Consider the following 25,662-nt stretch of genomic DNA (forward strand, 5'->3'; position numbering starts at 1 on the left):
ACACCTGTACTTCTACACATACAGTGACCTAAATTGGTACAGCCACTGTCCGCCATTACTATGGTTATTATCATATGATCCATACAAAAATAGAAGGAGGAATTTATTGTGAGGCATGTACTGTACATAGCACACTGTGATATACTGTACAGTGGGAATGGCTTATCTTAGGTAGCCTGTATCATTTAGTCATAAATAGCATGGTAAAACAGAGCCAGTTTTTTACTAATATTATACCTACCCTGTTTGAAGGCTTCATTCCTGCAGTTCGTAAACAAATATCTGCTTACAAGTGTCTTATACACAGAGCCGGCTTGACTCAACTTATGACTCTTCATGCAACACCCTGGCTATTATACACCCTTCCTTCTGCAGCAACCTAGGCAGCTTTCTTTTGTATCAGCCCGCACCCCTTGCCTATGGTTTATTCAGGCTGTATACTACAAAATACCCAGTCCAACTTTCCACACAAGGGTGCTGTTAGCAGCATGAGACCTGCCTACACTCATACTCAGCAGCCCACTGTCTATACATTCTCATCAAAACCACATTGTCCTTCTCTTCTGCCCATAATTTCCAAATAAATGAGCAGACTGAGAAAATGATTCAGTCCCCCAAAAAAATTCTGCTGTTGTATGTCTGAAAAATAATTGGAATGGTCTTCTGCCCTATCTTTGGCAGAGTTTGACTATGATAACTGGCCCTGTTCTTTTCACATGAATGTCTTCTTTCACTGTATTTATGGCTTTTATTCCAAATATTGGTCTTTCTCTGATATCTTTGGATATCGCCTTTAAGAGCCCAGCCGTGGGCCGCGCTCGCCGCGGGCGCGTGCACGTGACCAGGTCCGAAGCTCCATGACCCCGCCCGTGGGACAAAAAATCCCTAATCGCTACCATTACTAGTAAAAAAAAAAATATTTATAAAAATGCCATAAAACTATCCCCTATTTTGTAAACGCTATAACTTTTGTGCAAACCAATCAATAAACGCTTATTGTGATTTTTTTACCAAAAATATGTAGAAGAATACGTATCGGCCTAAACTGAGGAAAAAAATGTTTTATATATATTTTTGGGGATATTTATTATAGCAAAAAGTAAAACATATTGCATTTTTTCAAAATTGTCGTTCTATTTTTGTTTATAGCGCAAAAAATAGAAACCGCAGAGGTGATCAAATACTATGCCATCAAGAAAGGGGATTTAGTGGCATTTTGGCATTTAGTGGGATTTTGAATGTGGCATGGTTGTTGGTGCCAAACGGGCTGGTCTGAGTATTTCAAAAACTGCTGATCTACTGAGATTTTGATGCAAACCATCTCTGAGGAATGTTTTTAACGCCTTGTTGAATGTCACAAAGAATTAAAGCAGTTCTGAAGGCAAAAGGGGGTCCAACCCGACACTAGCAAGGTGAACCTAATAAAGTGGATGATGAGTGTAAGAATATTTACAAAAATATGAGGGGGTGTACTCACTTTTGTGAGATACTTTGTATATATATATATATATATATATATATATATATATATATATATATATATATATATATATATATATATATATATATATACACACACACACACTGCTCAAAATAATTAAAGGAGCATTTGGAAACATATCAGATCTCAACAGGCAAAAATCTCATGCTGGATATCTATACTGACTGGGTAATGTGTTAGGAATGAAAGGATGGCACATCATTTGATGGAAATGAAAATTATCCACCTACAGAGGGCTGAATTTAAAGACACCCCAAAAATCTAAGTGAAAAAATTATGCAGCAATTTCATTGCAACAACTCAAAATGGTCCTCAGTAGTTTGTATGGCCCCCAAGTGCTTGTATGCATGCCTGACAACATCAGGACATGCTCCTAATGAGACGGCGGATGGTGTCTTGGGGTATTTCCTCCCAGATCTGGACCAGAGCATCACTGAGCTCCTGAACAGACTGAGGTGCAACCTGGCGGAACCGGATGGACCGAAACATAATGTCCCAGAGATGTTCTTTCAGATTTAGTTCAGGTGAGCGTGGGGGCCATTCAATGGTATCCATTTCTTTATCCTCCAGGAACTGGCCGCATTGTTGTGCACCAGGAGGAACCCAGGACCCACTGCACCAGCGTAGGGTCTGACAATGGGTCCAAGGATTTCATCCCGATACCCAATGGCAGTCAGGGTGCAATTGTGTAGCCTGTAAGCCTGTAATTGTGTGTCCCTCCATGTATTTGCCTCCCCAGACCATTAACTGACCCACCACCAAACCAGTCATGCTGACTGATGTTACAGGCAGCATAAAGTTCTCCACAGCTTCTCCAGACCCTTTCACGTCTGTCACATATCCTCAGGGTGAACCTGCTCTCATCTGTGAAAAGCATGGGGCACCAGTGGCGGACCTGCCAATTCTGGTGTTCAGGGGAAAAATGCCAATTGAGCTCCACAGTGTCCAGCAGTGAGCACAGAGCACACTAGAGGACGTCGGGCCCTCAGGCCACCCCCATGAAGTTTGTTTCTGATTGTTTGGTCAGAGACATTCACACCAGTGTCCTGCTGGAGGTCATTTTGTAGGGCTCTGGCCGTGTTCATCCTAATCCTCCATGCACAAAGGAGCAGATACTGGTCCTGCTTATGGGTTAAGGACCTTCTACGGCTCTGTCCAGCTCTCCTAGAGTAACTGCCTGTCTCCTGGAATCTCCTCCATGCTCTTGAGACTGTGCTGGGAGACACGGCGAACCTTCTGGAATTGACACGTATTGATGTGCCATCCTGGAGGAGTTGGACTGCCTGTGCAACCTTTATATGGTCCAAGTATCGCCTCATGCTACCAGTAGTGACACTGACCCTAACCAAATGCAAAAGTAGTGAAAAACAGTCAGAAAAGATGAGTAGGGAAAAGAATGTCAGACACCTCCACCTGAAAAAACATGATTTTGTTTCCGGTTTTGGAGGTCGTCTCATTGTTGCCCATCTAGTGCAGTGGTCATCAACCCTGTCCTCAGGGCCCACTAACAGGCCAGGTTTTATGTATTACCTTGGGGAGATGCAGACCAGAATACTGCAATCACTGAGCAGAAAATGATATCACCTGTGATGTATTTCAGTTATCTTGCAAACTTGGCCTGTTAGTGGGCCCTGAGGACAGGGTTGATGACCACTGATCTAGTGTACCTGTTGTTAATTTCAATTAACAGCAAAGCAGCTGAAACTTATTAACAACCCCCTATGTATACACCCCTCACCCTCTGCTACTTAACTGACCAGATCAATATCCCAGGAGTTCTGATTCAAAAGTTTTCCTTTAATTTTTTTGAGCAGTGTACATCAATGTTTTTGTTTCTAACATGACAACATGTGGAGGATTTCTAGGGGTATGAATATTTTTTAAAGGCACTGTACATGTTGCAGCATAGATGTTGGATATTGCCACTAATCTCTAAAAACTAAACAATGAGATATTCAAATTATAACAATCACCCAGGCACCTTTAGAACAAAAATGCCCAGTCATCCTGAAATGGCTTTGGAGATGGTAGATTCATCCAGTATATAAACTCTCCTTTTATCTACATTTAGGTTTAAATGTGTAAAAACATAGGAAGTAGATATATGATTGTAGTAAACCAGAACAATAAAAAAATTATCCCCCCCTGCAGGTTTAAGTCATAATGGGCTAGTATGTACCGCATCTTAGCCCATTTTGTCAGACTTACCTGGACACTGAGTGCAGCGCTGTAATGGCTCATGACGCTTCCATCTTCACCCAGTCTTCCTTATGGCTTTGTGGACTGTGGCTGTTTAACCCGGACTGAGGCTGCAATGTTGTTACTCCCGCGCATACATGCAGAGCCCTGGCACAGAGCTCTAAAGGTTCAGCACAGGTATTGCGCCCCTTCAGAGCGTATGCGCCAGGGACGACATGCTGTATGAATATCTCCAAAACAGTGCAAGTTTAGGAGATATTCACTGTAATTACAGGTAAACTTATAATACGGCGCAAGCCCTCCTAATTCAAATGATCCTGGTAGGGGGCGTGGATCATTTAAATTAGGCGCGCTCCCGCGCCGATCGTAATGCGCATGCTCCGTCGGGTAAATTACCCGACGTGCATTGCGCTAAATGACGTCTCACGGACGTCATTTGTTTTGACTGTAACGTAAATGGCGTCCAGCGCCATTCACGGACGACTTACGCAAACGACGTTAAATTTTTACATTTTGACGCGGGATCGATGGCCATACTTAACATTGAGTACGCCACCTAGGGGGCATGTTTATCTTTACGCCGCGTATCGCTTACGGAAACGACGTTAAAACACTACGGCGGGCAAGCGTACGTTAGAGAATCGGCGTGACTAGTCATTTGCATATTCTACGCTGACCGCCACCTAGCGGTCAGCGTAAATATTGCAGCCTAAGATACAACGGCGCAGGCCGTCGTATCTTAGGCATGTTTAAGTGTATCTCAGTTTAAGAATACACTTAAACATAGGATCGGACTTACGTCGGCGTATCTGCTGATACGTCGGCGTAAATTATTTGAGAATATGGCCCGTCGTTTCTAATGTAATTTCCATTTTACAAAAAATAAAAAGCAAAGCTGCAAAGGAATTCAATGGGGATTCAATTGTATTAGATAATTTAGTGCGGTTTCCAGTTTTGCAGCCTTAGCCAAATTCTGATTAATCTAATTTCAACCCCTTTGGTTAATAATTTGATCTCTCTCAATTGCTTGTTGTGACAATTGTCTCACAATCAATTATGACTGATCATGAATGAAAGCTGAGTGATGCAATCATGCACCACAGTGTCTTAGATGGTTTTTCATTAAGTTTAGACTTTAAGGTAATCAAGAAAATACTTGGTAAGGGATTATTTGTGTTTATGGATATTGTCATCTTAAATGACAGCCAGATAAATTTGCAGCAGCAAAGATTAACATAAAGGAAATAAAGGACATACTTATTATCCATACGGGTTGTAGCCTCTGGCTATGAGGTGTTCAATATTGTTTGTAATACTAAATCTATGAAAAAAGTCTTTCTGAGAAGGAGATTAATGTTTGCAAACTAATCACTCCATGTAGCTTCTGCTAGAATTTGATAACAGCAATGCTTGCTCTTCACTCACATTTGGTCATTATCTGCTAATGGCTACTTGAAAAAAGTGACAATAGTTGAAGCTAGAATCTTGAACTTGAGTAACTTCAAGCTGACAAATATATGACAGATTTAATCTGTTTTTGTTATCATGTGTCAAGTCTAAGTAACAGACTGTTTTTCTTGCCTCTACCCAATCTGATTTAAATCCTGCTTCAAATATTACTGATAACGTATAAATTCTCTCCCTTTCTTTCCTATGACATAGAACACCTGCAATGATTGGCTGTTCCTTCGTTGTCAACAGACAATTTTTTGGGGATATTGGCTTACTAGATCCTGGAATGGATGTGTATGGAGGAGAGAACATTGAACTTGGTATAAAGGTTAGTGACTTTTTTTAATAGTTGTATTGCATATTCTTGAAAGGATATATACTGTAATCTAAAGAGATAAAGGGTGTTTAAATGGCAACAGTTAAAATGATTGTACTTTCAGTTTTTGTTGATTAATCATTTAAATAATATTTGATTGAAATTGTTATAAAGAATTGTGTTATACGTTTCTGGCACACAAAAACATTTACAGATATTGTCTAGTTACATGAGTAGAAATCCAAAACGAAAGAAAAAAAATGCTTATGGCATGTAGCATGTCCCAATGTTTGAGAACAAAAGAAATATGATTGTGTGCAGTTATGTATTTGCAACAGAAACACAAGAACTTGCAGGCCTTTTGCAGTAGATGGTTAGAACTTTGATAGAGCTAATCTCTAACAGGAGTTTAAGAAACTTCACAAGTGGCTGAGGAACTGGTGCATGAAGGAAGATTTTGGGTTCCCAGCTTTATAGCAATGAGAGACTGCTAAGGGGTGTGTGGTTCTCTTGGGAGAGAAGATAGGCAAAAGGTCAGAGGATGCTATATCAAGCAGTGAGCGAGAATGCTACTGTGGGCAATGTAGGTAGTGTAACTAGTGTACCTAAGACTCTCTCTGCATGTAGGCTGGCAGAATCCTATTGCAGCCTCAGAACAAACAAGGAGAAAATATGCGCTTGTACAAAATTTAAATGTTTACAAATGCTAGAAGTTTGGCTAATAAAATGCAGGAACTGAAACTGTTTATACATAAAGACGATTTAGACTTCATGGGAATACCAGAAACCTGATTTAACAGCTCAAATGGCTGGCTTGTGACTGTCCAGGGGTACTACCTGTTTTAGAGGGGCAGAGTAGGTAGAAGAGGAGTGTGCCTGTATGTCAAGAGCACTTTATTAGTGTGTACAAGGGGTGAGATTAGCAACGGGCCAAAGGAGGAGGTAGAAGCTTCATTGGGAAGAAATAAATAGTAAATTATTAGTGGGTGTATGCAACAGGCCCCATAAACCTGAAAGATAAACCTGAAGTTGATGCAGTTCAATGTTATTATCATGGGAGACTTCAATGATCCTGATATTGACTGAGCAGACGGAACTGCTCACTTGTCTAAAGCCCTGTACACACGATCAAATATCTGATGGAATATAATCCGATGGATTTTTTCGTCGGATATCCGATGAAGCTGACTTTCATCAGTCTTGCATACACACTATCAGACTAAATTCCGACCGTGCCAAAACGCTGTGACGTAAAACACTACGACGAGCCGAAAAAATGAAGTTTAATGCTTCCGAGCATGCGTCGACTTGATTCTGAGCATGCATGGATTTTTCTCCAATGGAGTTCCACACAGACGATTGGATTTTTCTATCGTTTTTTTAACCATAAGAAAAATTTAAAACATGTTCTATTTTTTAAAACCGATGGAAAAAAGACCGATGGGGCCCACACACGATCGGTTTGTCCGATGAAAACAGTCTATCGGTCTGTTTTCATCGGACAGACCGATTGTGTGTACACGGCTTTAGGCTCTTAATTTCTTGAATGTCTTTCAGGACAACTTCATGAGTCAGTTGGTGAATACCCCAAAAGAATAATGCTATGCTACACTTACTAATTACAAATAACTCAGAGCTGATTGTAGATGGAAGTACAGGATAAGTTAGGAAACGGAGACCACAGAGTACCGTAATTATATTCAATGTAAATCATATTAAAGGGAGACACAAGGGTAGGACAAGAGCACTAAATTTCAAAAGAGACAACTTTAATAGGTGATCTCCATACTGAATACCATTAAAGGGGATTGAATTCTAGAAACAAAAAAACACTGAGGGAAAATCGGAATGCTTTCAGAGTATATTAAATAATGACATTAGCCAGTGCATTCAAATATAAAAGAACTAAAGTTATAGCCTGGGTGGCTAAATTCTAGCATAAAAATGCATATTAAAGAGGATAACATTAAATTGATAATGCAACAACCATGCAACAACGCTTTATTTTTTATATAAAGCAAGTCAAAACTCTGTATCACTCACAGATGAAGCAATACTGTGAACAAATCAATAATATGTATAACCAAAATCAGTAGCATATAAGTGTCCATATTAATAAAATGCTATCTTTAAAAACCTTGGTTCCGGTGGGATGAATCAAGTGAAGAGTGACCATGCAATGACAAAGTTCCATCTCAAAATAACTTGTGCACTTGAAAGGCAATTCTTCTTATCAGTGACCAGAGGTGTACCTCCTCCAATACCACACATATGTAAGTGAATCTGCTCACCTTAAAGTGTTACTAAACCCACAACAGTAAAATCAGTCAGTACATGCAGTAAAGCATGCTTGTTATACTCACTATGGAACCTAAGGTGTTAATCCTGGACATTGTGTAAAAAGGCTGTTTGATCCTGTCTTCTCTGATCCTCCCCTTCTTCCAGTGTCTCCAATACATCTGCTGCTAGCACAGAGCCTTGGGAGCACTCTTCACATGCCCTGTTTGGTGCATATTGCTATAGAGTTTTTCTTTTTGGGTGCATGTGATCAGCACAGGGCTAATCAGTACTGTCCACACAGAAAGTCAATGGGCATGCAGCCTCATAGGACAGTCAGAGGAGAATGAAAACTTCTCCCACAAGCTTTAACCAGTGCCTGGCTGGTAGAAGTCACAAGACTGCTATATACTACTGAAAAGGTATTTATCCATACTAAAATAATTGCATTTCCATGTTCTGTGTACTGTGGGAGACCAGATATAGTGAATGCAGGGTTTGGGGTTTAGTAACACTTTAATTATAACTTCCAAAATATAAGAAGTTACACAGCTTTAGAAATCTAAGCATACACAATTATCACAACAATTTTTCTCTCAGTGGTGGCAGGTAATGTCCTTCTAGATTTTTTTCACATGCATAAATCCAGTCTGTTCCATTTCAGTTGAAAAGCCCTTGTCTATGGCAGCCTTCAGTGTGAAACGTTCTGTTCAAAAGTTCTAAAAATTACTCTAAACTGCATAAGGGGCTGGCTTTACTATAAAAGCATTAAGGATGTGGAACGTACTTCTACAGTTTTTGGTGTCAGCAGGGAGTGTTTGTATTAAAAAAAAAAAAAACTTTCAGAAGGGTAACTTAGTGAACACAATACACAGGGATATGGGAAATGTCATGATATATATATATATATATATACATACACATGCATAAACAGATACACACACACACACACACACGGAACTGGATGAACTGATATTGTAACTATGTAATCTATCTGTCTTTTAATAAATGTGTCAATATAGATTACAACCTGGGCAGCTGAACAATTCTACATGGCTGTGTATGACTTAATTTTTAAAAACGTTGGCACTTAACACACAGGCTATACAGATGTGTTTTAGAATAACAAATAATCCACCATTTTAGAATAGTGGTTGGTGTTCATTTTGCCAGGAGGTGGGATGCACTGTTTCAGGACATTACATCCATAATTTTTTTTAACAACCTTGAGAGTGCACAATGTTATGCCGCGTACAGACGATCGGACATTCCAAAATCAAATCCGTGGATTTTTTTCCGATGGATGTTTGCTCAAACTTGTCTTGCATACACATAGTCACACAAATGTTGTCGGAAATTCCAATCACCAAGAATGCAGTGACGTACAACACTAGGATGAGCCAAGAAAAATTAAGTCTAATGATTCCGAGCATACGTTGAATTGATTCCAAGCATGCGTAGGATATTTGTGCGTTGAATTGCCTACACACGTTTGGAATCTCCAACAAGAACTGTTGTTGTCGGAAAATTTAAGAACCAGCTCTCAAACATTTGTTGTCGGAAATTCTGACAGCAAATGTCCAATGGAGCCTACACACGGTCGGATTTTCCGACAACAAGCTCACATGGAACATTTGTTGTCGAAATGTCCGATCGTGTGTATGCGGCATTATGCTCCATTTACGTTTTTGCACTGAAATTCATTGCAATGTGCTTGTGGTGACTTGCAGTGCTTTTTGGCGTGCCGCTGAAAAATGCACCACTTTTTTCACACCACGTATCACAGCAGTATCGTGGTGTGAACAGGGCACATAGAAAACAGTTGTTGATTAGCATTGATCAGGTGCAGAAAAATGCCATTCAGCATTTTCAGGCATGTGCATGTGCTTGTATATCCACAAGTACAGTGCTGAAAATTAACCACTGTCTACTGACCCAGAGGTTTCTACCTTTGTTGGTTGTAATGATCATGGTAAAGACACCCCTTTTTATTCTTCAATCTGATAAGCATGGTAGCTTATCACTAATAAAAGGTTAAAATTGCAACTTGTCCCTAAAATTGAATTGTGGAGAATTGAGGAAATACAGTTTATGACATGTATTTTTACACTGCAAAAATAAACAAATAAAATAGATAATTTTTTTTTTAAATTACATGTATAAAAAACAGACAGCACATGAAAATCAAAGTATAAAGACAATACTAAGCATGACGTAGGGTTAACCAAGAGTTAATAGAAACAACTTTTATAAAAAAAAAAAACATTTTTTACAGGTTTGCTGGGATTGATATTATGTGCACATCAAAAAAAAAAATTTGATTTTCAAATAAGCACTGACAAAAGTGTAATGTACAGCACTTCCATCTGGAACACATGTATACAAAAGCACATCTTTCAGTACCTAAACTACTGAACGTTGAGCTCCATGGACCAATTACTCTATGACAGTACAAATTGCATTGTTATTTGTATATTGCCTTCAAATGAATTGTCACCCTACTAAGCTCCTGGGTAATCCCCTGCACCCTCCCCCATGCCCCCCCCCTTTACTATACTAATGATACCTAGTACTTGATGCATCACTGCATAGTTGGTATAAGTTCACAACTGTTGCCCAAGACACTGAGTTGCATGTTCCGTAAGACTCAAAACTGTCATTCTAAGGGGCAGATCCACAGAGATCTGCACCCGCGCAGCATATCAGAGATACGCTACGCCGCTGTAATTTTCCCGGCTTTGGTTTGAATCCTGAAAGATTGCGCGCCGAAAGTTACGGCGGCGTAGCCTATCTCTGGCGGCGTAGCGGCGCGTAATTCAAATCGGCGATAAGGGGGCGTGTTTCATTTAAATGAAGCGCGTCCCCGCGCCAAATGAGCTGCGCATGCTCCGTTTCTAAATTTCCCACCATGCATTGCGCGAAATGACGTTGCAAGGACGTCATTTTTTAAACTTAGACGTGACTTACGTCCATTCCGAATCACGGGAACGACGGCCATACTTAACATGGCAAATCTAACTATCGCCGCAAAAAAGCAGCTTTAACTATACGTCGGAAAAAGCCGACTAGAGACGACGTAAGAGAATGCGACGGCCGCGCGTATGTTCGTGGATCGTCGGAAATAGCTAATTTGCATACCCGAAGCGGAAAACGACGTAAACGCCACCCAGCGGACGCCGAAGTATTGCATTTTAGATCCGAAGGCGTACGAGGACGTACACCTGTCGGATCTAACCCAGATGCCGTCGTATCTTGGTTTGAGGATTCAAACCAAAGATACGACGCGGGTAATTTGAAAGTACGCCGGCGTTTCAGTAGATACGCCGGCGTACTCTGTCTGTGGATCTGCCCCTAAATGTCTATTATCTTTGTACTCTGAAAACCTTTGTATAAAACCTGAATTAAAAACAAAAAAGTTTATTGTAACAATCATTTTTTCATATTTATGTATGAAGTCTGCAAGCAGTGTACCTTACTTCATATAACCTGAAAACAAAAAATGCAATGTCAAAATATGGTTACAATAAGATATTTTTTTACATTGTATTTTTTGTAATGGTGCCTGCAACTGCTGCTTGTAGGCACTATGAATGCAGTAGCCACTGCCAGTGCATTTTCTACGCAGAAGACACAGTCTTGTTGTAAATGTGAGAGAGTCCCTCTGTTATAAACTGCAGAAGAACCAGCTTCCCCCTTCACTGTTCTCCTTTGGCCCAGCCTTGGATACACAGGCAAATTCAGTTATGTCAACCAGATTTCTTATAATGACTACTGCATGTACATACTAATTAGAAAGTTTGGCCATTCTAGAATTAATCTTGGAAAGCGTGCAATACACACTAATCTAATTCCAAAAAACAAATGTTTATTGTAAAACCTACAGCATTAATCCAGTGCTCAGAAAACTCAAATGCATTTCACACAAAGGCACACTCAATCATTTGCAACCAGATCTTTACACAAGACGAAAATTCATTTTTCACATAAGATTCACTTAACCACTTAAGACCTGGACCTTTTTGCGATTCAACTGACAATTGCGCAGTCGTGCGACGTGGCTCCCAAACAAAATTGGCATCCTTTTTTCCCACAAATAGAGCTTTCTTTTGGTGGTATTTGATCACCTTTGCGGTTTTAATTTTTTGCGCTATAAACAAAAATAGAGTGACAATTTTGAAAAAGAAAAATATATATTTTTTACTTTAATAAATATCCCCCACAAATATATAAAAAAACTTTTTTTTTCCTCAGTTTATGCCGATACGTATTCTTCTACCTATTTTTGGTAAAAAAAAATAGCAATAAGCGTTTATCGATTGGTTTGTGTAAATGTATAGCGTTTACAAAATAGGGGACAGTTTTATTGCATTTTTATAAAAAAAAATTTTTTACAACTAATGGTGGCGATCAGCGATTTTTTTCGTGACTGCGACATTATGGCAAACACATCGGACAATTTTGACAAATGTTTGGGACCATTATGAAATGCATTGTTTACTGTTAAAATTACAATTGCAGTTTGGGAGTTAACCTCTAGGCGGCGCTGAAGAGGTTAAGTGTGACCTCATATGTGTTTCTAAGTGTAGGGGGTGGGGCTGGACGTGTGACAACATTGATCGCCTTTCCCTATATCAGGGAACAGACGATCAATGACAGCGCCACTGTGAAGAATGGGAAATGTGTGTTTACACACACCTCTCCCCATTCTTCAGCTCCGGGGACCGATCGCGGGACTCCAGTGGCGATCGGGTCCACGGTCACGAAGCTCCGGATTGGTTCATGGGCGTGCGCCGCTGGGCATTTAACAATCACATACAAGTACGTGATTGTGCCCAGCCGTGCCATTCTGCCAACGTATATCGGCGTTAGGTGGTCCTTAAGTGATTAAAGTGTTACTAAACCCAGTAATATGAAAATATTTATTATGCCCCCCCCCCCACACACACACACAGTGCCCACAGTTTATAAATCTTCTTTTTAATTTAAAATGTTACCACTATATACCTTTTTGGCTTATCTGTATACCACGGTCAGTGATAAACTGCACAGTTTCTTCAGTGCTCAGAGTTCAGGTAGGAGGAGATTTCCACTGCAGCCTGTATACACGCCCACATGTGATGCCAATATTATGTGACTTGGCTAGCTCTGAGAACAAGCAATTATTCTCTCCAGCATAAAATACACAACTGAGCATGTGCAGGTTGGCTACTCTTCCTGTGTTAGCTGGCTTTCCCGAGATAGACAGTGCAGGAAGGGGAGGATCTGTGCATACAGGGTAAAACAGCCTTTTTACACAATGCAGAGGATTAACCCCTTAAGTTCCACAGTAAGTATAACAAGCATGCAATGCTGCATATACAGACTGATTTTACTGTTGTGGGTTTAGTAACACTTTAAGAAAATGTATGAATTAATTAAAAGTTGGGTAAATCTTGGGTGACTACAATAATAAACAGACCCCTCAGTCATGCACCAGTGGTTTACTGTACTTTGAGTGGGTTTTGCAATAAACTCAGCGCTTACCTAGTTGGCAATCAACCCACGTATAGTTTAAACTTAGGATGCAAAAGATTTCACTAGAGGGGTTGAGGTGAATCTGCTGTGTATAAATCACATTTGTGTCCTAGTTCTGTCATTTTCAAGCCCCTCTCTAAGCACTTTTCTGTTCTGTTGGCATCCAGATCTATATGCCTGAAAAAAATGCAGACCAAAAGAACTTTATGAGAAATTTTACATACAGGCAGGATCAGTAATACAACTATATAATAGGGTGTAAAATTGCTTCAAGGAATGGGATTTAGCAATAGCTGCATAGATGTAAGTCCTATTTAAAACAATACATTTATCTCACATCCCTACTCTAAGAAAAGCATTTAGTATTACCCATTTAAATTATTAACAATATAATATGCATATAACTAGAAATTGGGTTAATAGACCTAAATGTATACCTCAATTCACAAACCTTTAATTGGAGTCATGGGCTTGGTTTCGACTTTATGAGATCAATTGCTTCTGGAATTTTGAACCATGATACACCTATGATCAGGGCTTTTTTTTTGCTTTAACTTGCCAGAACGGAGTTCCGCCACCTTTGGCAGCCCTGTCCTCTCCCGCTTGTCAAATAACACAGAAGCTGGTAGAGGACTCTCTCCCTCCACCATCTTCTGTATGCTTGTGTCAGCAGGCACATGATGCTGGATGTTTACAGCCTGGTGGATGTCCCAGGGCCCAAGTTTTTTGTAAATATCGGGCTTGGGGGGCGGCTATTTTCTCCACCTGCCACCTGTTACAACTGTGTGTAGCATGGAGAGGAGTGAAGTGCTGTGAAACCCCTCCTCTGCGCCGTGCTACATTGCTAATAGGCAGAGCTGCAGGAAACTTCACTGTGATGAGAAAAAAACCTGGGCATCGCTAACAGATCTGTGACGGCTGCATTCTGCTTTTTGTGGGGGGGGGGGGGGTGGGAGGATTTGTGAGAGAGTTGTGGGGAGGGGGAGCTGTAAAAGAGCTGGGGGAGGGAGATCTATGAAAGAGCTGAGGGGAGTGGGCGATCTGTGAAAAGGTGAAAGAGCTGGAGGGAGAGGGTATCTGTGATAGAGCTGGGGGAGGGGGATCTGTGAGAAGGTGAGAGCTTTGGGGGGGCAGGATTTGTGCAAATGGGAAAGGGGGGTTTGTGCAGGAGTGATAGCAGGGAAGAGGCTGTGCAGATTGTGAGGTGAAAGCTGTGAAGATAAGCTGTAGATGGGGTGCTGAGGTGAGCACAACGGGGAGTTGTGGATGAGGGTGCTAAGGTGAACTGTGAAAAATGTGCAGAGTTGAACTGTGGATGGGGGCAGAAGATGTGGGTTGTGGATAGGGAGGTGTGTAGGTGAGCTGTTAATGTTGGGTGCAGAGTTGAGCTGGGGATGGGGCGCAGAGGAAAGCAAAGAGGTGTGCAGAGGCGAGTAATTGATGGTCACTTTGAGGGGTGGGGGATTTTTGCTTGTAGAGGAAAAGGGAACTTTGCTGCACCCTGTATGATATGCACTCCTCAGTACTGCACAATACATACTCCTGAGTCCTATACTCTGTGTGTTTCACTTTTCTGAACCTTGTGCCTTCTGCAACACCCACTTCTGAGCCTCGCGCCCACTATTTGGCAACCATGTAATTTTCACCTATAAAGGAAGGCGTGGCTTGGGGCGGGGTTGTGGATGGGGACGGGGTTGTGGGCATGGTTGGGGTGTGGCATTGGCCCTGAAAGGTGAGTTCCAGCACCTATTTTCTGAGAAAAAATGCCCTGCTTATAATAATCTCTGAAAAGAAACCAATACATTTGATCAACACAGATTACACAGAATAATTTCTCAGAAATGCAAGGGACTGAAAATATGGTATGCATGCAAATGAAGCTTGTCACTGTTACCCTGTTGCAGATGGAAAACCTTCTTTATATCTACAACAACAGCATTTATGTGCCAGCCACTATAACAAGGCTAAAACTAGACACACGCTGACTTCTGCAAGTGATACATCTGAACATTAGAAAAGCAATATATTGCTGCTTTTGCTAATATTCCCTATATAGTACCCGGCGCGTCCCCGAGATGCCGATGCGCGTGCCTGGCGGCCGCGATGTCCACCGGGTACCCGCGATCGGCAATGACAGAGCAGGGACGTGGAGCTCTGTGTGTAAACACAGAGCTCCACGTCCTGTCAGGGAGAGGAAACAGATGCTGTGTCCCTTGTACATAGGGAAACAGCATCGGTCACCTCCACCAGTCAGTTCCCTCCCCCCACAGTAAGAATCACTCCCAGGATACACATTTAACCCTTAGTGTTAACCCCTTCCCTGACAGTCACATTTATACAGTAACCAGTGCATTTTTATAGCACTGTTCGTGTATTAATGTGAATGGTCCCAAAAATGTGTCAAAAGTGTCCGATGTGTCCGCCGCAATATCGCAGTCCTGACAAAATTCGCAAATCGCCGTATTACTAGTAAAAAAAAAAAAAAAAAAAAGTCAGAATTCTATCCCCTATTTTGTAGCAAACCAATCACTATACGCTTATTGCGATTTTTTTTTTACCAAAAATATGTAGAATACGTATCGGCCTAAACTGAGAATTTTTTTTTTTTTTTTAAATGGGATATTTATTATAGCAAAAAGTAAAAAATATTGTGGTTTTTTTTCAAAATTTTCGCTCTTTTTTTGTTTATAGCGCAAAAAATAAAATCCACAGAAGTGATCAAATACCACCAAAAGAAAGCTCTATTTGTGGGGAAAAAAGGATGTACATTTTGTTTGGGAGGCACGTAGCACGACTGCGCAATTTTAATTTAAAGCGAAGCAGTGCTGAAAGCTGAAATTTCGCCTGGGCAGGAAGGGGGTATATGTGCCCAGTAAGCAAGTGGTTAAATACAATAAATACATGAACAGTGATAATACAAATCAGAATGTTCTGTAATGTGTATGTGATTTTTTTTCTTCACATCTCGTAATTTTCTGTCACTTTGCTTTGAAGAGTGAAGATTGTACAAAAGACTTGACATGCACTGCTCTGCTAGTTCATTCACCATGACAATTTCTTTGTTACATTGGATCTGACCCTTGATAAGTCAGTGCTTGATGTCAAATTGAATGTCAAAGCAAGCAAATGGTTCAAATATGTATATCCACTTTTGCTTTAAAAGCAACTTTGCTGGAACATAACATTATTATGACAAAAGACAATAGAAGGTACAATTATATTTCTGGAAACCACATAATTATTATCATATAATCAAAGCATTTTTTGCACATAAACATTGCATACAACTGTGTATAAAAAAAGTAATTAAAATAATGTTTTTGTACGTGAAATCTGAAAATTCACTCTATTGATTTTCTTGACTCACCTCTGACCTGATAAATTCAACTATTTCAAAATGTTCACACTGTACTTTTATATGTTTTAAATGTATTTGTTTTTCTTGTGAAAAAGCAGAGACAAAATGTTCCCTATTGAGTGTGCATGTACATTTTACTTTTTCCACCTTCCCTATTTTATCTGATCATAGATTTGGTGTCTTTTTTATCAGCTGTCTTTCTCATGAAAGTGCTCAAAGTGGCTCATTAGCCACTGAATTGCTTTCCAAAGCAGCAATGTTTCTCAGGCTTACTGTTTCTACGAGTGCGCCCGATAAATGATCTAATGGTGCAGCCAGCTGGTCACAGAGGCAGTGAGAGACTAGATTGTCTCTGCCTCTATGGACTTGGAGGACCAGAGCAATGTCATGACTTCACTTACAGTCTAGGGCACTAGTAAACTTTTTTTTTTCTTTAAAGGAAAGGATCAATTTATATATATATATATATATATATATATATATATATATATATATATATATACATATATATATATATATATATATATATTGTGACAGAACCCACTGTCACTGTGTGTTTTGGAAGGGACTGGGGGCGGGCCTCTACCCACATACTATGGGCCAGAAAATACTGGAGACCTGAAGCTGGCATTGAGATAATGTAATGCTACATCCCTTCTCCCCCACACCCCTCCCTTGTTGCTGTGCCTCATTGTGTTGATTCATGACACATAGACAATGGAGACTGGACTGGAGACGTCTCTCCGCAAGGGGTGTGTATTGAGAGGCTGCCTGCTTACCATAATCTCATTAGGTTTATCTGTAGCCTGTTTCAATGTACAAATGTTCAGTTCCCATTGGTTGTTCCTTGCCCCCCTCCCCTCTTAGACAAGGCTAAGGGGAGTGTCCCTAACTGTGTGTAAAACTGTATGTTTTGGATTTAATAAACAGTTTAAGCTCTGCATGTTTAACCCTCAACACCTGTGTGGATTGTCTCGTGATGGAGGGGTTAAGGGCTGGTTATGGCGAATCTGCAGGCTGCGGGTGCGTTTGGAGGACATTAGACACATGTCTGATGGATGTGCCCATCTGGGGTATCTGAGATCCGTCACATATATATATATATTTTTTCTTTTTTAAAGTAAAGCAGAAATTTGTTGTCTTTTTGACCCCAGACCTCTCCATAAAGAGGATCTGTCATCCTTTTTTCTATAACAATGGATGTTTACATTCCTTGTAATAAGAATAAAAATGGTTACAAAAAAAAAAAAGAAAAAAAATTAAAGTGCCCCCATCCCTCTGTGCTTGCATGCAGAAGCAAACCATACATAAGCCGTGCACGCATATGTAAATTTTTTTTTTTAACGACACATGTTAGGTATTCTTGCAAATGTTAGAGCAAGAGCAATTATTCTAGAGCTAGACCTCTTCTGTAACTCTAAACAGGTAACCTGTAAAGGCATTTATAGTGTCGCCTATGGAGATTTTGAAGTACCGTAGTTTGTCACCATTCCAAGCAATTTTAAAGCATGTCATGTTAGGTATCTATTTACTTGGCGTAACAATTTTTTTTTCTACCATACAAAAAAATTGGGGTATATATTGTGTGTTTTTGTTTGTTTTGTTTTTTAATTCAATAACGTGTATTTAAAAAAATAAAATTGTTTGAAAAACTGCTGCACAAATACGGTGTAACATCAAAAAATGCAATGCTCACCATTTTATTCCCTAGGGCCTCTGCTAACAGAATATTTATAATGTTTGTGGGTTATAAGTAATTTTACAGCAAAAAATACTGATTTAAAGGGTAACGCCACTTTCATGGAAAAAAAATTGCAAATAAAAATATAATATAGCATATACAATTGCGACACAAGTCATATTATTAATTGAATGTTATTAAATATTACCTTTCCTTTTCAATCTGCAGCCGCTGTAATTTTCTGTAAATGCAATGCAATATGGCTACCTGGAGGTGTTCTGTACACAGAGGGCCATATTCTGAGTAAGGATACGATGGAGTATCTCAGGATACTCCATCGTATCTCTCTTTTTTGGCCCGTGTATCTATGTATCGCATAGATACACTTAAGATCCGCCATGTGTAAGTCACTTACACTGTCGGATTTTAAATGTAATTACACCGCCCGCCGCTAGATGGCGTTTACGTTCAGGTCTCATTTGTTTATGCAAATGAGCCTGATACGCCGATTCCCGAACGAATTTGCGTCGCGTAACCGTCACTATTGTCGTTTGCGTAAGCTTAAACTTACCCCTGCTATATGAGGGGTAAGTTTACGCAAGTCCCACGTAGACCATGTTAAGTATGGCGTCGGGTCCGCGTCGTGTTTTTCCGTCGGCTACGTCATTTCCCTAAGTCGTTCTTAAATACGACTTTACGTCAATGACGCACACGTCGGCGTCATTGACGTTTTACGCCAAGAACTGGAGCATGCGCACTGGGCTATTTTAAGCCCGGCGCATGCGCAGTTCGTTAGAATCGGAGGCGCGCTTAATTTAAATAGAAGCCGCCCCCTTGGAGATACGCGTGGCTACGCCGGGCCATTTACACTACGCTGCCCCAAACTACGGAGCAAGTGTTTGGGGAATACAGCACTTGCTCCTGTAGGTTGGGGCGGCGGAGTGTAAATGGCTTACGCACCGCCCGCGGGAAATCTGGGAGAGAATGTGCGCAGAACGCCCCCCAGAAACATCATTTCCTTCTTGTGTTATTGGCTCACTGATTTTTCCAGAAGTCTACCTAAGAAAGATACAAGTCAGATTTTTGGCATCCCCTGCAACAAAAATGAAATTTATGGTAAGATACTTTCAATAGGAAATCACGTCTAAATGGATGCGGACCCAGCAATTAACATCCTCGTTAGAGCTCTACAGCTGCAGCAGCCGGTTGATAATTATGAAACCACTCCCATTAGACTCAGTCAGGGACACAGAGGAACAAACAGTAATGTCTTCAGAATAACAAAAGGTAGGAATCTGCAACAAAGTTTGTTAAAATCCCTGCAATTTGCATAGATCACCCAGAGGGGAATGTTTTTTTCTTAAAGCAGAGGTCCGCCCACCGCTGCAAAAAATAAAAGCCAGCAGCTTCACATACTTACGGCTTCATGTCGGGAACCCTACTGAGCATGCGTGAGGCTCCCAGGGAAGCAGGAGGAGGGAGCCCGGGCAGTGATGTCAATACCCGCGGCTGAGGCTCCCAGAAGCAGGAACAGGATACCTGTGAAAGACAGTTATCCTTTCCCCCCTCCTCCCCCGAAAGGTGTCAAATGTGGCACCAGGGGCTGGGGAGTACAACGAGTGGAAGTTCCACTTTTTGGTGGAACTCTGCTTTAACAAAAGTGGAGTTACGCTTTAAACTTGTAAACAAAAAGTGTCAGAAAAGGCTTAGTCTTCAAGTGGATAAACTGTAAAAAAAAGTATCTCACAAAAGTGAGTACACCCCTCACATTTTTGTAAGTTTTTTTTAAATCTTTTCATGTGTACAGCTTGTAAAACAGTGTACATTTTCTGTCCCCTAAAAATAACTCAACAAACAGCCATTAATGTCTAAACTGCTGGCAAGAAAAGTGAGTACACCCCTAAGTGAAAATGTCCAAATTAGGCCCAAAGTGTCAATATTTTGTGTGGCCACCATTATTTTCCAGCACTGCCTTAACCCTCTTGGGCATGGAGTTTACCAGAGCTTCACAGGTTGCCACTGGAGTCCTCTTTCACTACTCCATGACGATATCACGGAGCTGGTGGATGTTGGATACCTTGCGCTCTTCCACCTTGAGGATGCCCCACAGATGCTCAATAGGCATAGGTCTGCTTGGCCAATTTATTACCTTTACCCTCAGCTTCTTTAGCAAGGTAGTGGTTGTCTTGGAGGTGTGTTTGGGGTCGTTATCGTGTTGGAATAATGCCCTGCGGCCCAGTCTCCGAAGGGAGGGAATCATGCTCTGCTTCAGTATGTCACAGCACATGTTGGCATTCATGGTTCCCTCAATGAACTGTAGCTCCCCAGTGCCGGCAGCACTCATGCAGCCACAGACCATGACACTCCCACCACAATGCTTGACTATAGGCAAGACACACTTGTCCTTGTACTTCTCAGCTGGTTGCCACCACACAGTCTTGACACCATCTGAACCAAGTACGTTTATCTTGGTCTCATCAAACCACAGGACATGGTTTCAGTAATCCATGTCTTTAGTCTTCTTGTCTTCAGCAAACTGTTTGCAGGCTTTCTTGTGCACCATCTTTAGAAAAGGCTTCCTTCTGGGATGACAGCCATGCAGACCAATTTGATGCAGTGTGCGGTATATGGTCTGAGCACTGACAGGCTGACCCCCCAACCCTTCAACCTCTGCAGCAATGCTGGCAACACTCATAAATCTATTTCCCAAAGACAACCTCTGGATATGACGGTGAGCATGTGCACTAATTTTTATTGGTCGATCATGGCAAGGCCTGTTTTGAGTGGAACCTGTCCTGTTAAACCACTGTAAGTTCTTGGCCATCATGATGCAGCTCAGTTTCAGGGTATTGGCAATCTTCTTATAGCCTATGCCATCTTTATGTAGAGCAACAATAATTTTTTTTTAGATTCTCAGAGAGTTCTTTGTCGTGAGGTGCCATGTTGAACTTCCAGTGACCAGTATGAGAGAGTGATGCTGTCCACAAAGATTAGGAACAATGACCTGGCTATAACTTGACTGAGTTCCCTGAGGACTCATGGGTGTAAGCCATCTGGTCCCGATGATTTATTTGTATTAAGTTTATTGAGTCTTTCGTTGACGTTGGCGTCTGTTAGCCACATAGGTATGTCACGTGTTGTGTCACTAAAACTACAGGCACTGTCGGTAAACCCTTCTTTTTCTTGTGTAAAAACTGTGGAGAAAAAGGCATTTAGTGCAGTTGCCTTCTTTGTGTCATCTGTAACCATCCTCCTATCTTCATCTTTTAAGTGTGCAATGTGCTCTGAATTGGTCTTTTTACTGTTAATATCACAGATGCCCTCTGTTGCCAGTGTGAAAGGGCTCCTAATCTATTTTCATGTAAATCATATATATCTATATATATATATATATATATATATATATACACACAGGGCTTTTTTTCCCAGACAATAGGTGCAGGAACTCCCCCTTTTCAAGTCACCCCTTTTCTTCGCCCCTACCCACCTCCTAATAACGCCCCTTTTAGACAATCTAGAACCAAGTATAATTTTGTTGTGCTAAGTAATTTGTATGGAATTTGGTAATGATATCAAGAAAAACAGTAAAACAAAACCCCCTGCAGCCAGCAACAATAGATCCCCCTAACAATAATGGACCACCCACAACAAAACCCCCCCCCCCCAGCAACAATAGACTCTCGGCAGCATCAACAGATCTCTGCACAGCCAGCATTAATAGACTCTCTGGCTGCCATCAACAATAGACCCCTCTCCCAAGAGTAGATCTCTTTCAGCAACGACTGACCCCCCCAGCAACATAAGACCCTCCCCAGCAACAATAAACCTCCCTGCAAAAATAAAACCCCAGCAGTGAGTATTAATACCCTGAAGCACACCCCAGCACTCCTTGCCATTACATACAGTCAGTGCAGGGGGTTCCCGCTGAAAAAAAGCCCTGTGTGTGTATATATATATATATATATATATATATATATATATATATATATATATATATATATATATATATATATATATATATATATATATATATATAAACCTACATATACACATTGCAGTTTTCTAGTGGTTTACTGGGATTGTGGCTGAAGATATTTGAAACAGTGGACTAATATAGCACAGCACAGCACAGAAGTGACCAAGTCCAGTGTTCCTCCACACTGATCCTCAGAGAATTCCCTGACAGGTGCCACAATCAGTGGCACCTGTCACAGTAGAGTGATATGAGAACTCCACTGATCGTGGCACCTGTGAATTCCCTGAGGATCAGTATGGAGGAACACTGGACTTGGTCACTTCTACGCTGTGCTGTGTTGGTACAGTGAGCCAAAGAACAGAACGACACTCACTGACTGAAGAGCGTATTTTTACAGTGTCAAAAGTTGGAGAGAGAAAATAGGGGAGAAGATTCTGCCCTAAGTCCCTAGGAGGAGGGTTAGGATACCACCTGCTTGATTGCCACTTGGTTGGCCTTTTGATTTTGGTGAGTGCCCATGTCGTTCATACATGTGGTGTGGTGCTGTCTATTGAAGATTTGGGCACAGATAATAATTTTCTGAAGTGATTGGTCTTCTATCATTATATATGGACATTTGATATTTATTTATGTTATGTTATTAAGAATTGTTATTACACGGTGGATTGGTATTAAAAACCTCCTTGAGATACATAAGGCAGTGCCTTACTTTTTAATGTAACAGTTTGTATAGTGTTTATTTTTGCACTATTAAAGCCTTAGACTACTAAGTGGTTTATGAGAGTTTGAAGTTGGCGCCATTCTATTGATTGCAAGCTTGGCATCATGCCTCATGGTACACTGTTTTCTGAATTTGATCCTGCCAGTAACAGCTTTAATACTATTACCAGAAGCATGTTATTAGTTACATATGGTGGTTTATCACTTTAAGGGCACTTAAAAGCTTATCACTCAGATACCATCCTTAGTCATAGCATACACTGTAGTACTGAACATTCTGAATTTCCTCGCCCTGCTAGCTAAATTCTTGTACCTGCCAGTATTTTATCATGCCTTATGATCATATCTATTCCTGCAGTTATTTGGCAAGAATACAGACTGCACTGACTGATAAACAGATAGATGTACTTTGTAATAAAAATGGTGCATTTACTATTTTAATTAAATCATCAATATATTCAATGTTTAGGTTATATTATTGAACAGCAGAATCTTGTGATTTGTAACCCATCTACTGTATATGTTTGATCTGTTCTTAAAGATTTCTACAATCATTGACGACATTATTACATCTTTGATTTGGGTTTTTCCAATCAATTAAGACATTATTACTACTTTGATTTGGGGATTTGTCCTAGTACCTTATGGATAATCACACATAAAAAAGGGAATGTATAATAGTTTAAATGATCTCAACTATAAGTTTTACAAATATTGCTTAAACATTATTTTAAACACAGCTGCAACACTATTACATTTAATTTACCAAGATAGTATTTTTTAGTTATACCAGTGAATCTGTGTTTTTTGATTTTATATTTCTGTATATGAGCTCCTCTTCCCATTTTAATACATACTTAGAGTTATATAGTAAAACAAGTGCAATAAGCAATATACTTGTAAAACACATTGGGGTTGATTTACTAAAGGAAAATCCACTTTGCACTACAAGTGCACTGCATGTCCCCCTTTAGATCTACAGCGACTGCACTTGAAAGTGCACTTGTAGTGCAAAGTGGATTTGCCTTTTGTAAATAACCCCCATTGACTCATAGCAGACATAAATGACTTGTTGCCATGCAGGGGATGTTCACTGCAACACAGTTACCAGTTATTTGGCAACTAAATGCTTGTGTTGACACTCCAAAGTTCTCTATGGCAACAGCAACACTTGAATACTTTCTAATGGGCACAGTGTATATAGATGTAAACTAACAACCCTAGTACTAAAAGTCTTATTTACTTTATAAAATACACATTGTATAAGTGCAAAAGGGCTTTTGGGTTCTAATTGTAATCTTTTATTGGTAGGCTGTTAGCCCTAATTTTGTGGTTTAATCACATTTTTAAGAACAATTTTTTAATTTGCTGCTTAAATATTTTGTTCCAAAGGTTGGTATTACCATAGACATTGCCTTACCAAAACACATAATGCATAGTCTTCTAATTTTAAACATATTTTTATATTTTCATGATTACGAAATTATCCAGGATGAAATGAATTTGCTCATATAAAATTTCCATTTATATCCCGTTTTATTCATTATCATAAAATCATATCATCAAGCTATGTCTTTTGGGCTTGTTCAGTGAGGCAAAACAACATTTTGTATTTCTTAGTCTTCTTTTTGCCTTTCATATTTATTCATAATTTTTATTATTAGCATAAAAATAGCTACTAAATGTTTTGCTAGGCTGTAGAAAGTTTATGACTTGGATCAGACACCATCACAGAGAAGGCAAAATCAAAACCAGTAAAACAAAGTTCTATATTTATCAGAGATTTTCGTTCTGCCCTGCAATCTAGAAATATCCTTTGTTATCTGCTGCAGGTGCCAATATATTGTTAACTGGACTCCAAACACAGATAACAAACGTAGTGCATTTGCAGGCACCAGATCACATAACACCACATGATACAGGCATTACTTTCATAGGTTCCGGTGCGATTTGCAGCCCATTCAAATGAATGGGCTGCCAAATCGCACTGCAGGGGAATGCACAGAAATTGCACACTGCATTCCTGTGTAAATTTGATGTGAATCACCCCTAAGTTATTTTTGAACTACTTATTTTGACTAAACCATGTGGATCTTTGTTTTTCCATCTCTCTCCAAAAAATGTTTTGCTTAGCTGCTGTATGAGACAGATACCGGTAATTAGTTTCTTCATGGAGAACAAAGGTACATATTCTTAAATTTTCTAGTTTAGTAATTGAAGTGGTTGTATACCGAAAAAAAGAAAAAAGAAAAAAAAGAAACAAACACTGTAAGACAAAGGCATAATGAGCTAGTATGCATTGCATACTAGTTCGTTATGAAACATTTGCCTTAGATCGAAGCTGTTGTAGCGGTCCCTGCACAGTCATGTGACCGGCGAAATGGCTCCAAGAGTTATTTCTGGGTTCGCGGGCTCTGACGCTGTGATTCGCCGGAGCCGTGATGATGTCACTGACGCGCATGCACCCTGGTCATGGCACCAGCCCTAAAGAAACGTCAGGAGCAGGCCATTTCTTCAGTGCGCATGCACAGATGAAGTCGGCGCAAGCGTATATGGTAAATATTTCCTAAACTGTGCAGGTTTAGGAAATATTTACAGTATATACAGGTAAGCCTTACTTTAGGCTTACCTGTAGGTGCATGTGGTGTAAATAGGTTTACAACCACTT

At 40.3% G+C, this 25,662-nt stretch overlaps 1 protein-coding gene across 1 annotated transcript in view; it reads left to right on the forward strand.

Annotated features, from left to right (window-relative positions):
• The window catches only part of GALNT17 (polypeptide N-acetylgalactosaminyltransferase 17), a 500,108-nt gene that overhangs the window by 379,635 nt on the left and 94,811 nt on the right, over positions 1–25,662 (forward strand). Inside the window, exon 6 of the mRNA XM_040336747.1 lies at positions 5,363–5,480. Within this exon, the coding sequence (XP_040192681.1) occupies positions 5,363–5,480 (118 nt within the window). The remainder of the gene's footprint in view (positions 1–5,362; positions 5,481–25,662) is intronic.

Source organism: Rana temporaria, chromosome 2 (genome assembly GCF_905171775.1).
Source record: "Rana temporaria chromosome 2, aRanTem1.1, whole genome shotgun sequence".
Taxonomy (NCBI): domain Eukaryota; kingdom Metazoa; phylum Chordata; class Amphibia; order Anura; family Ranidae; genus Rana; species Rana temporaria.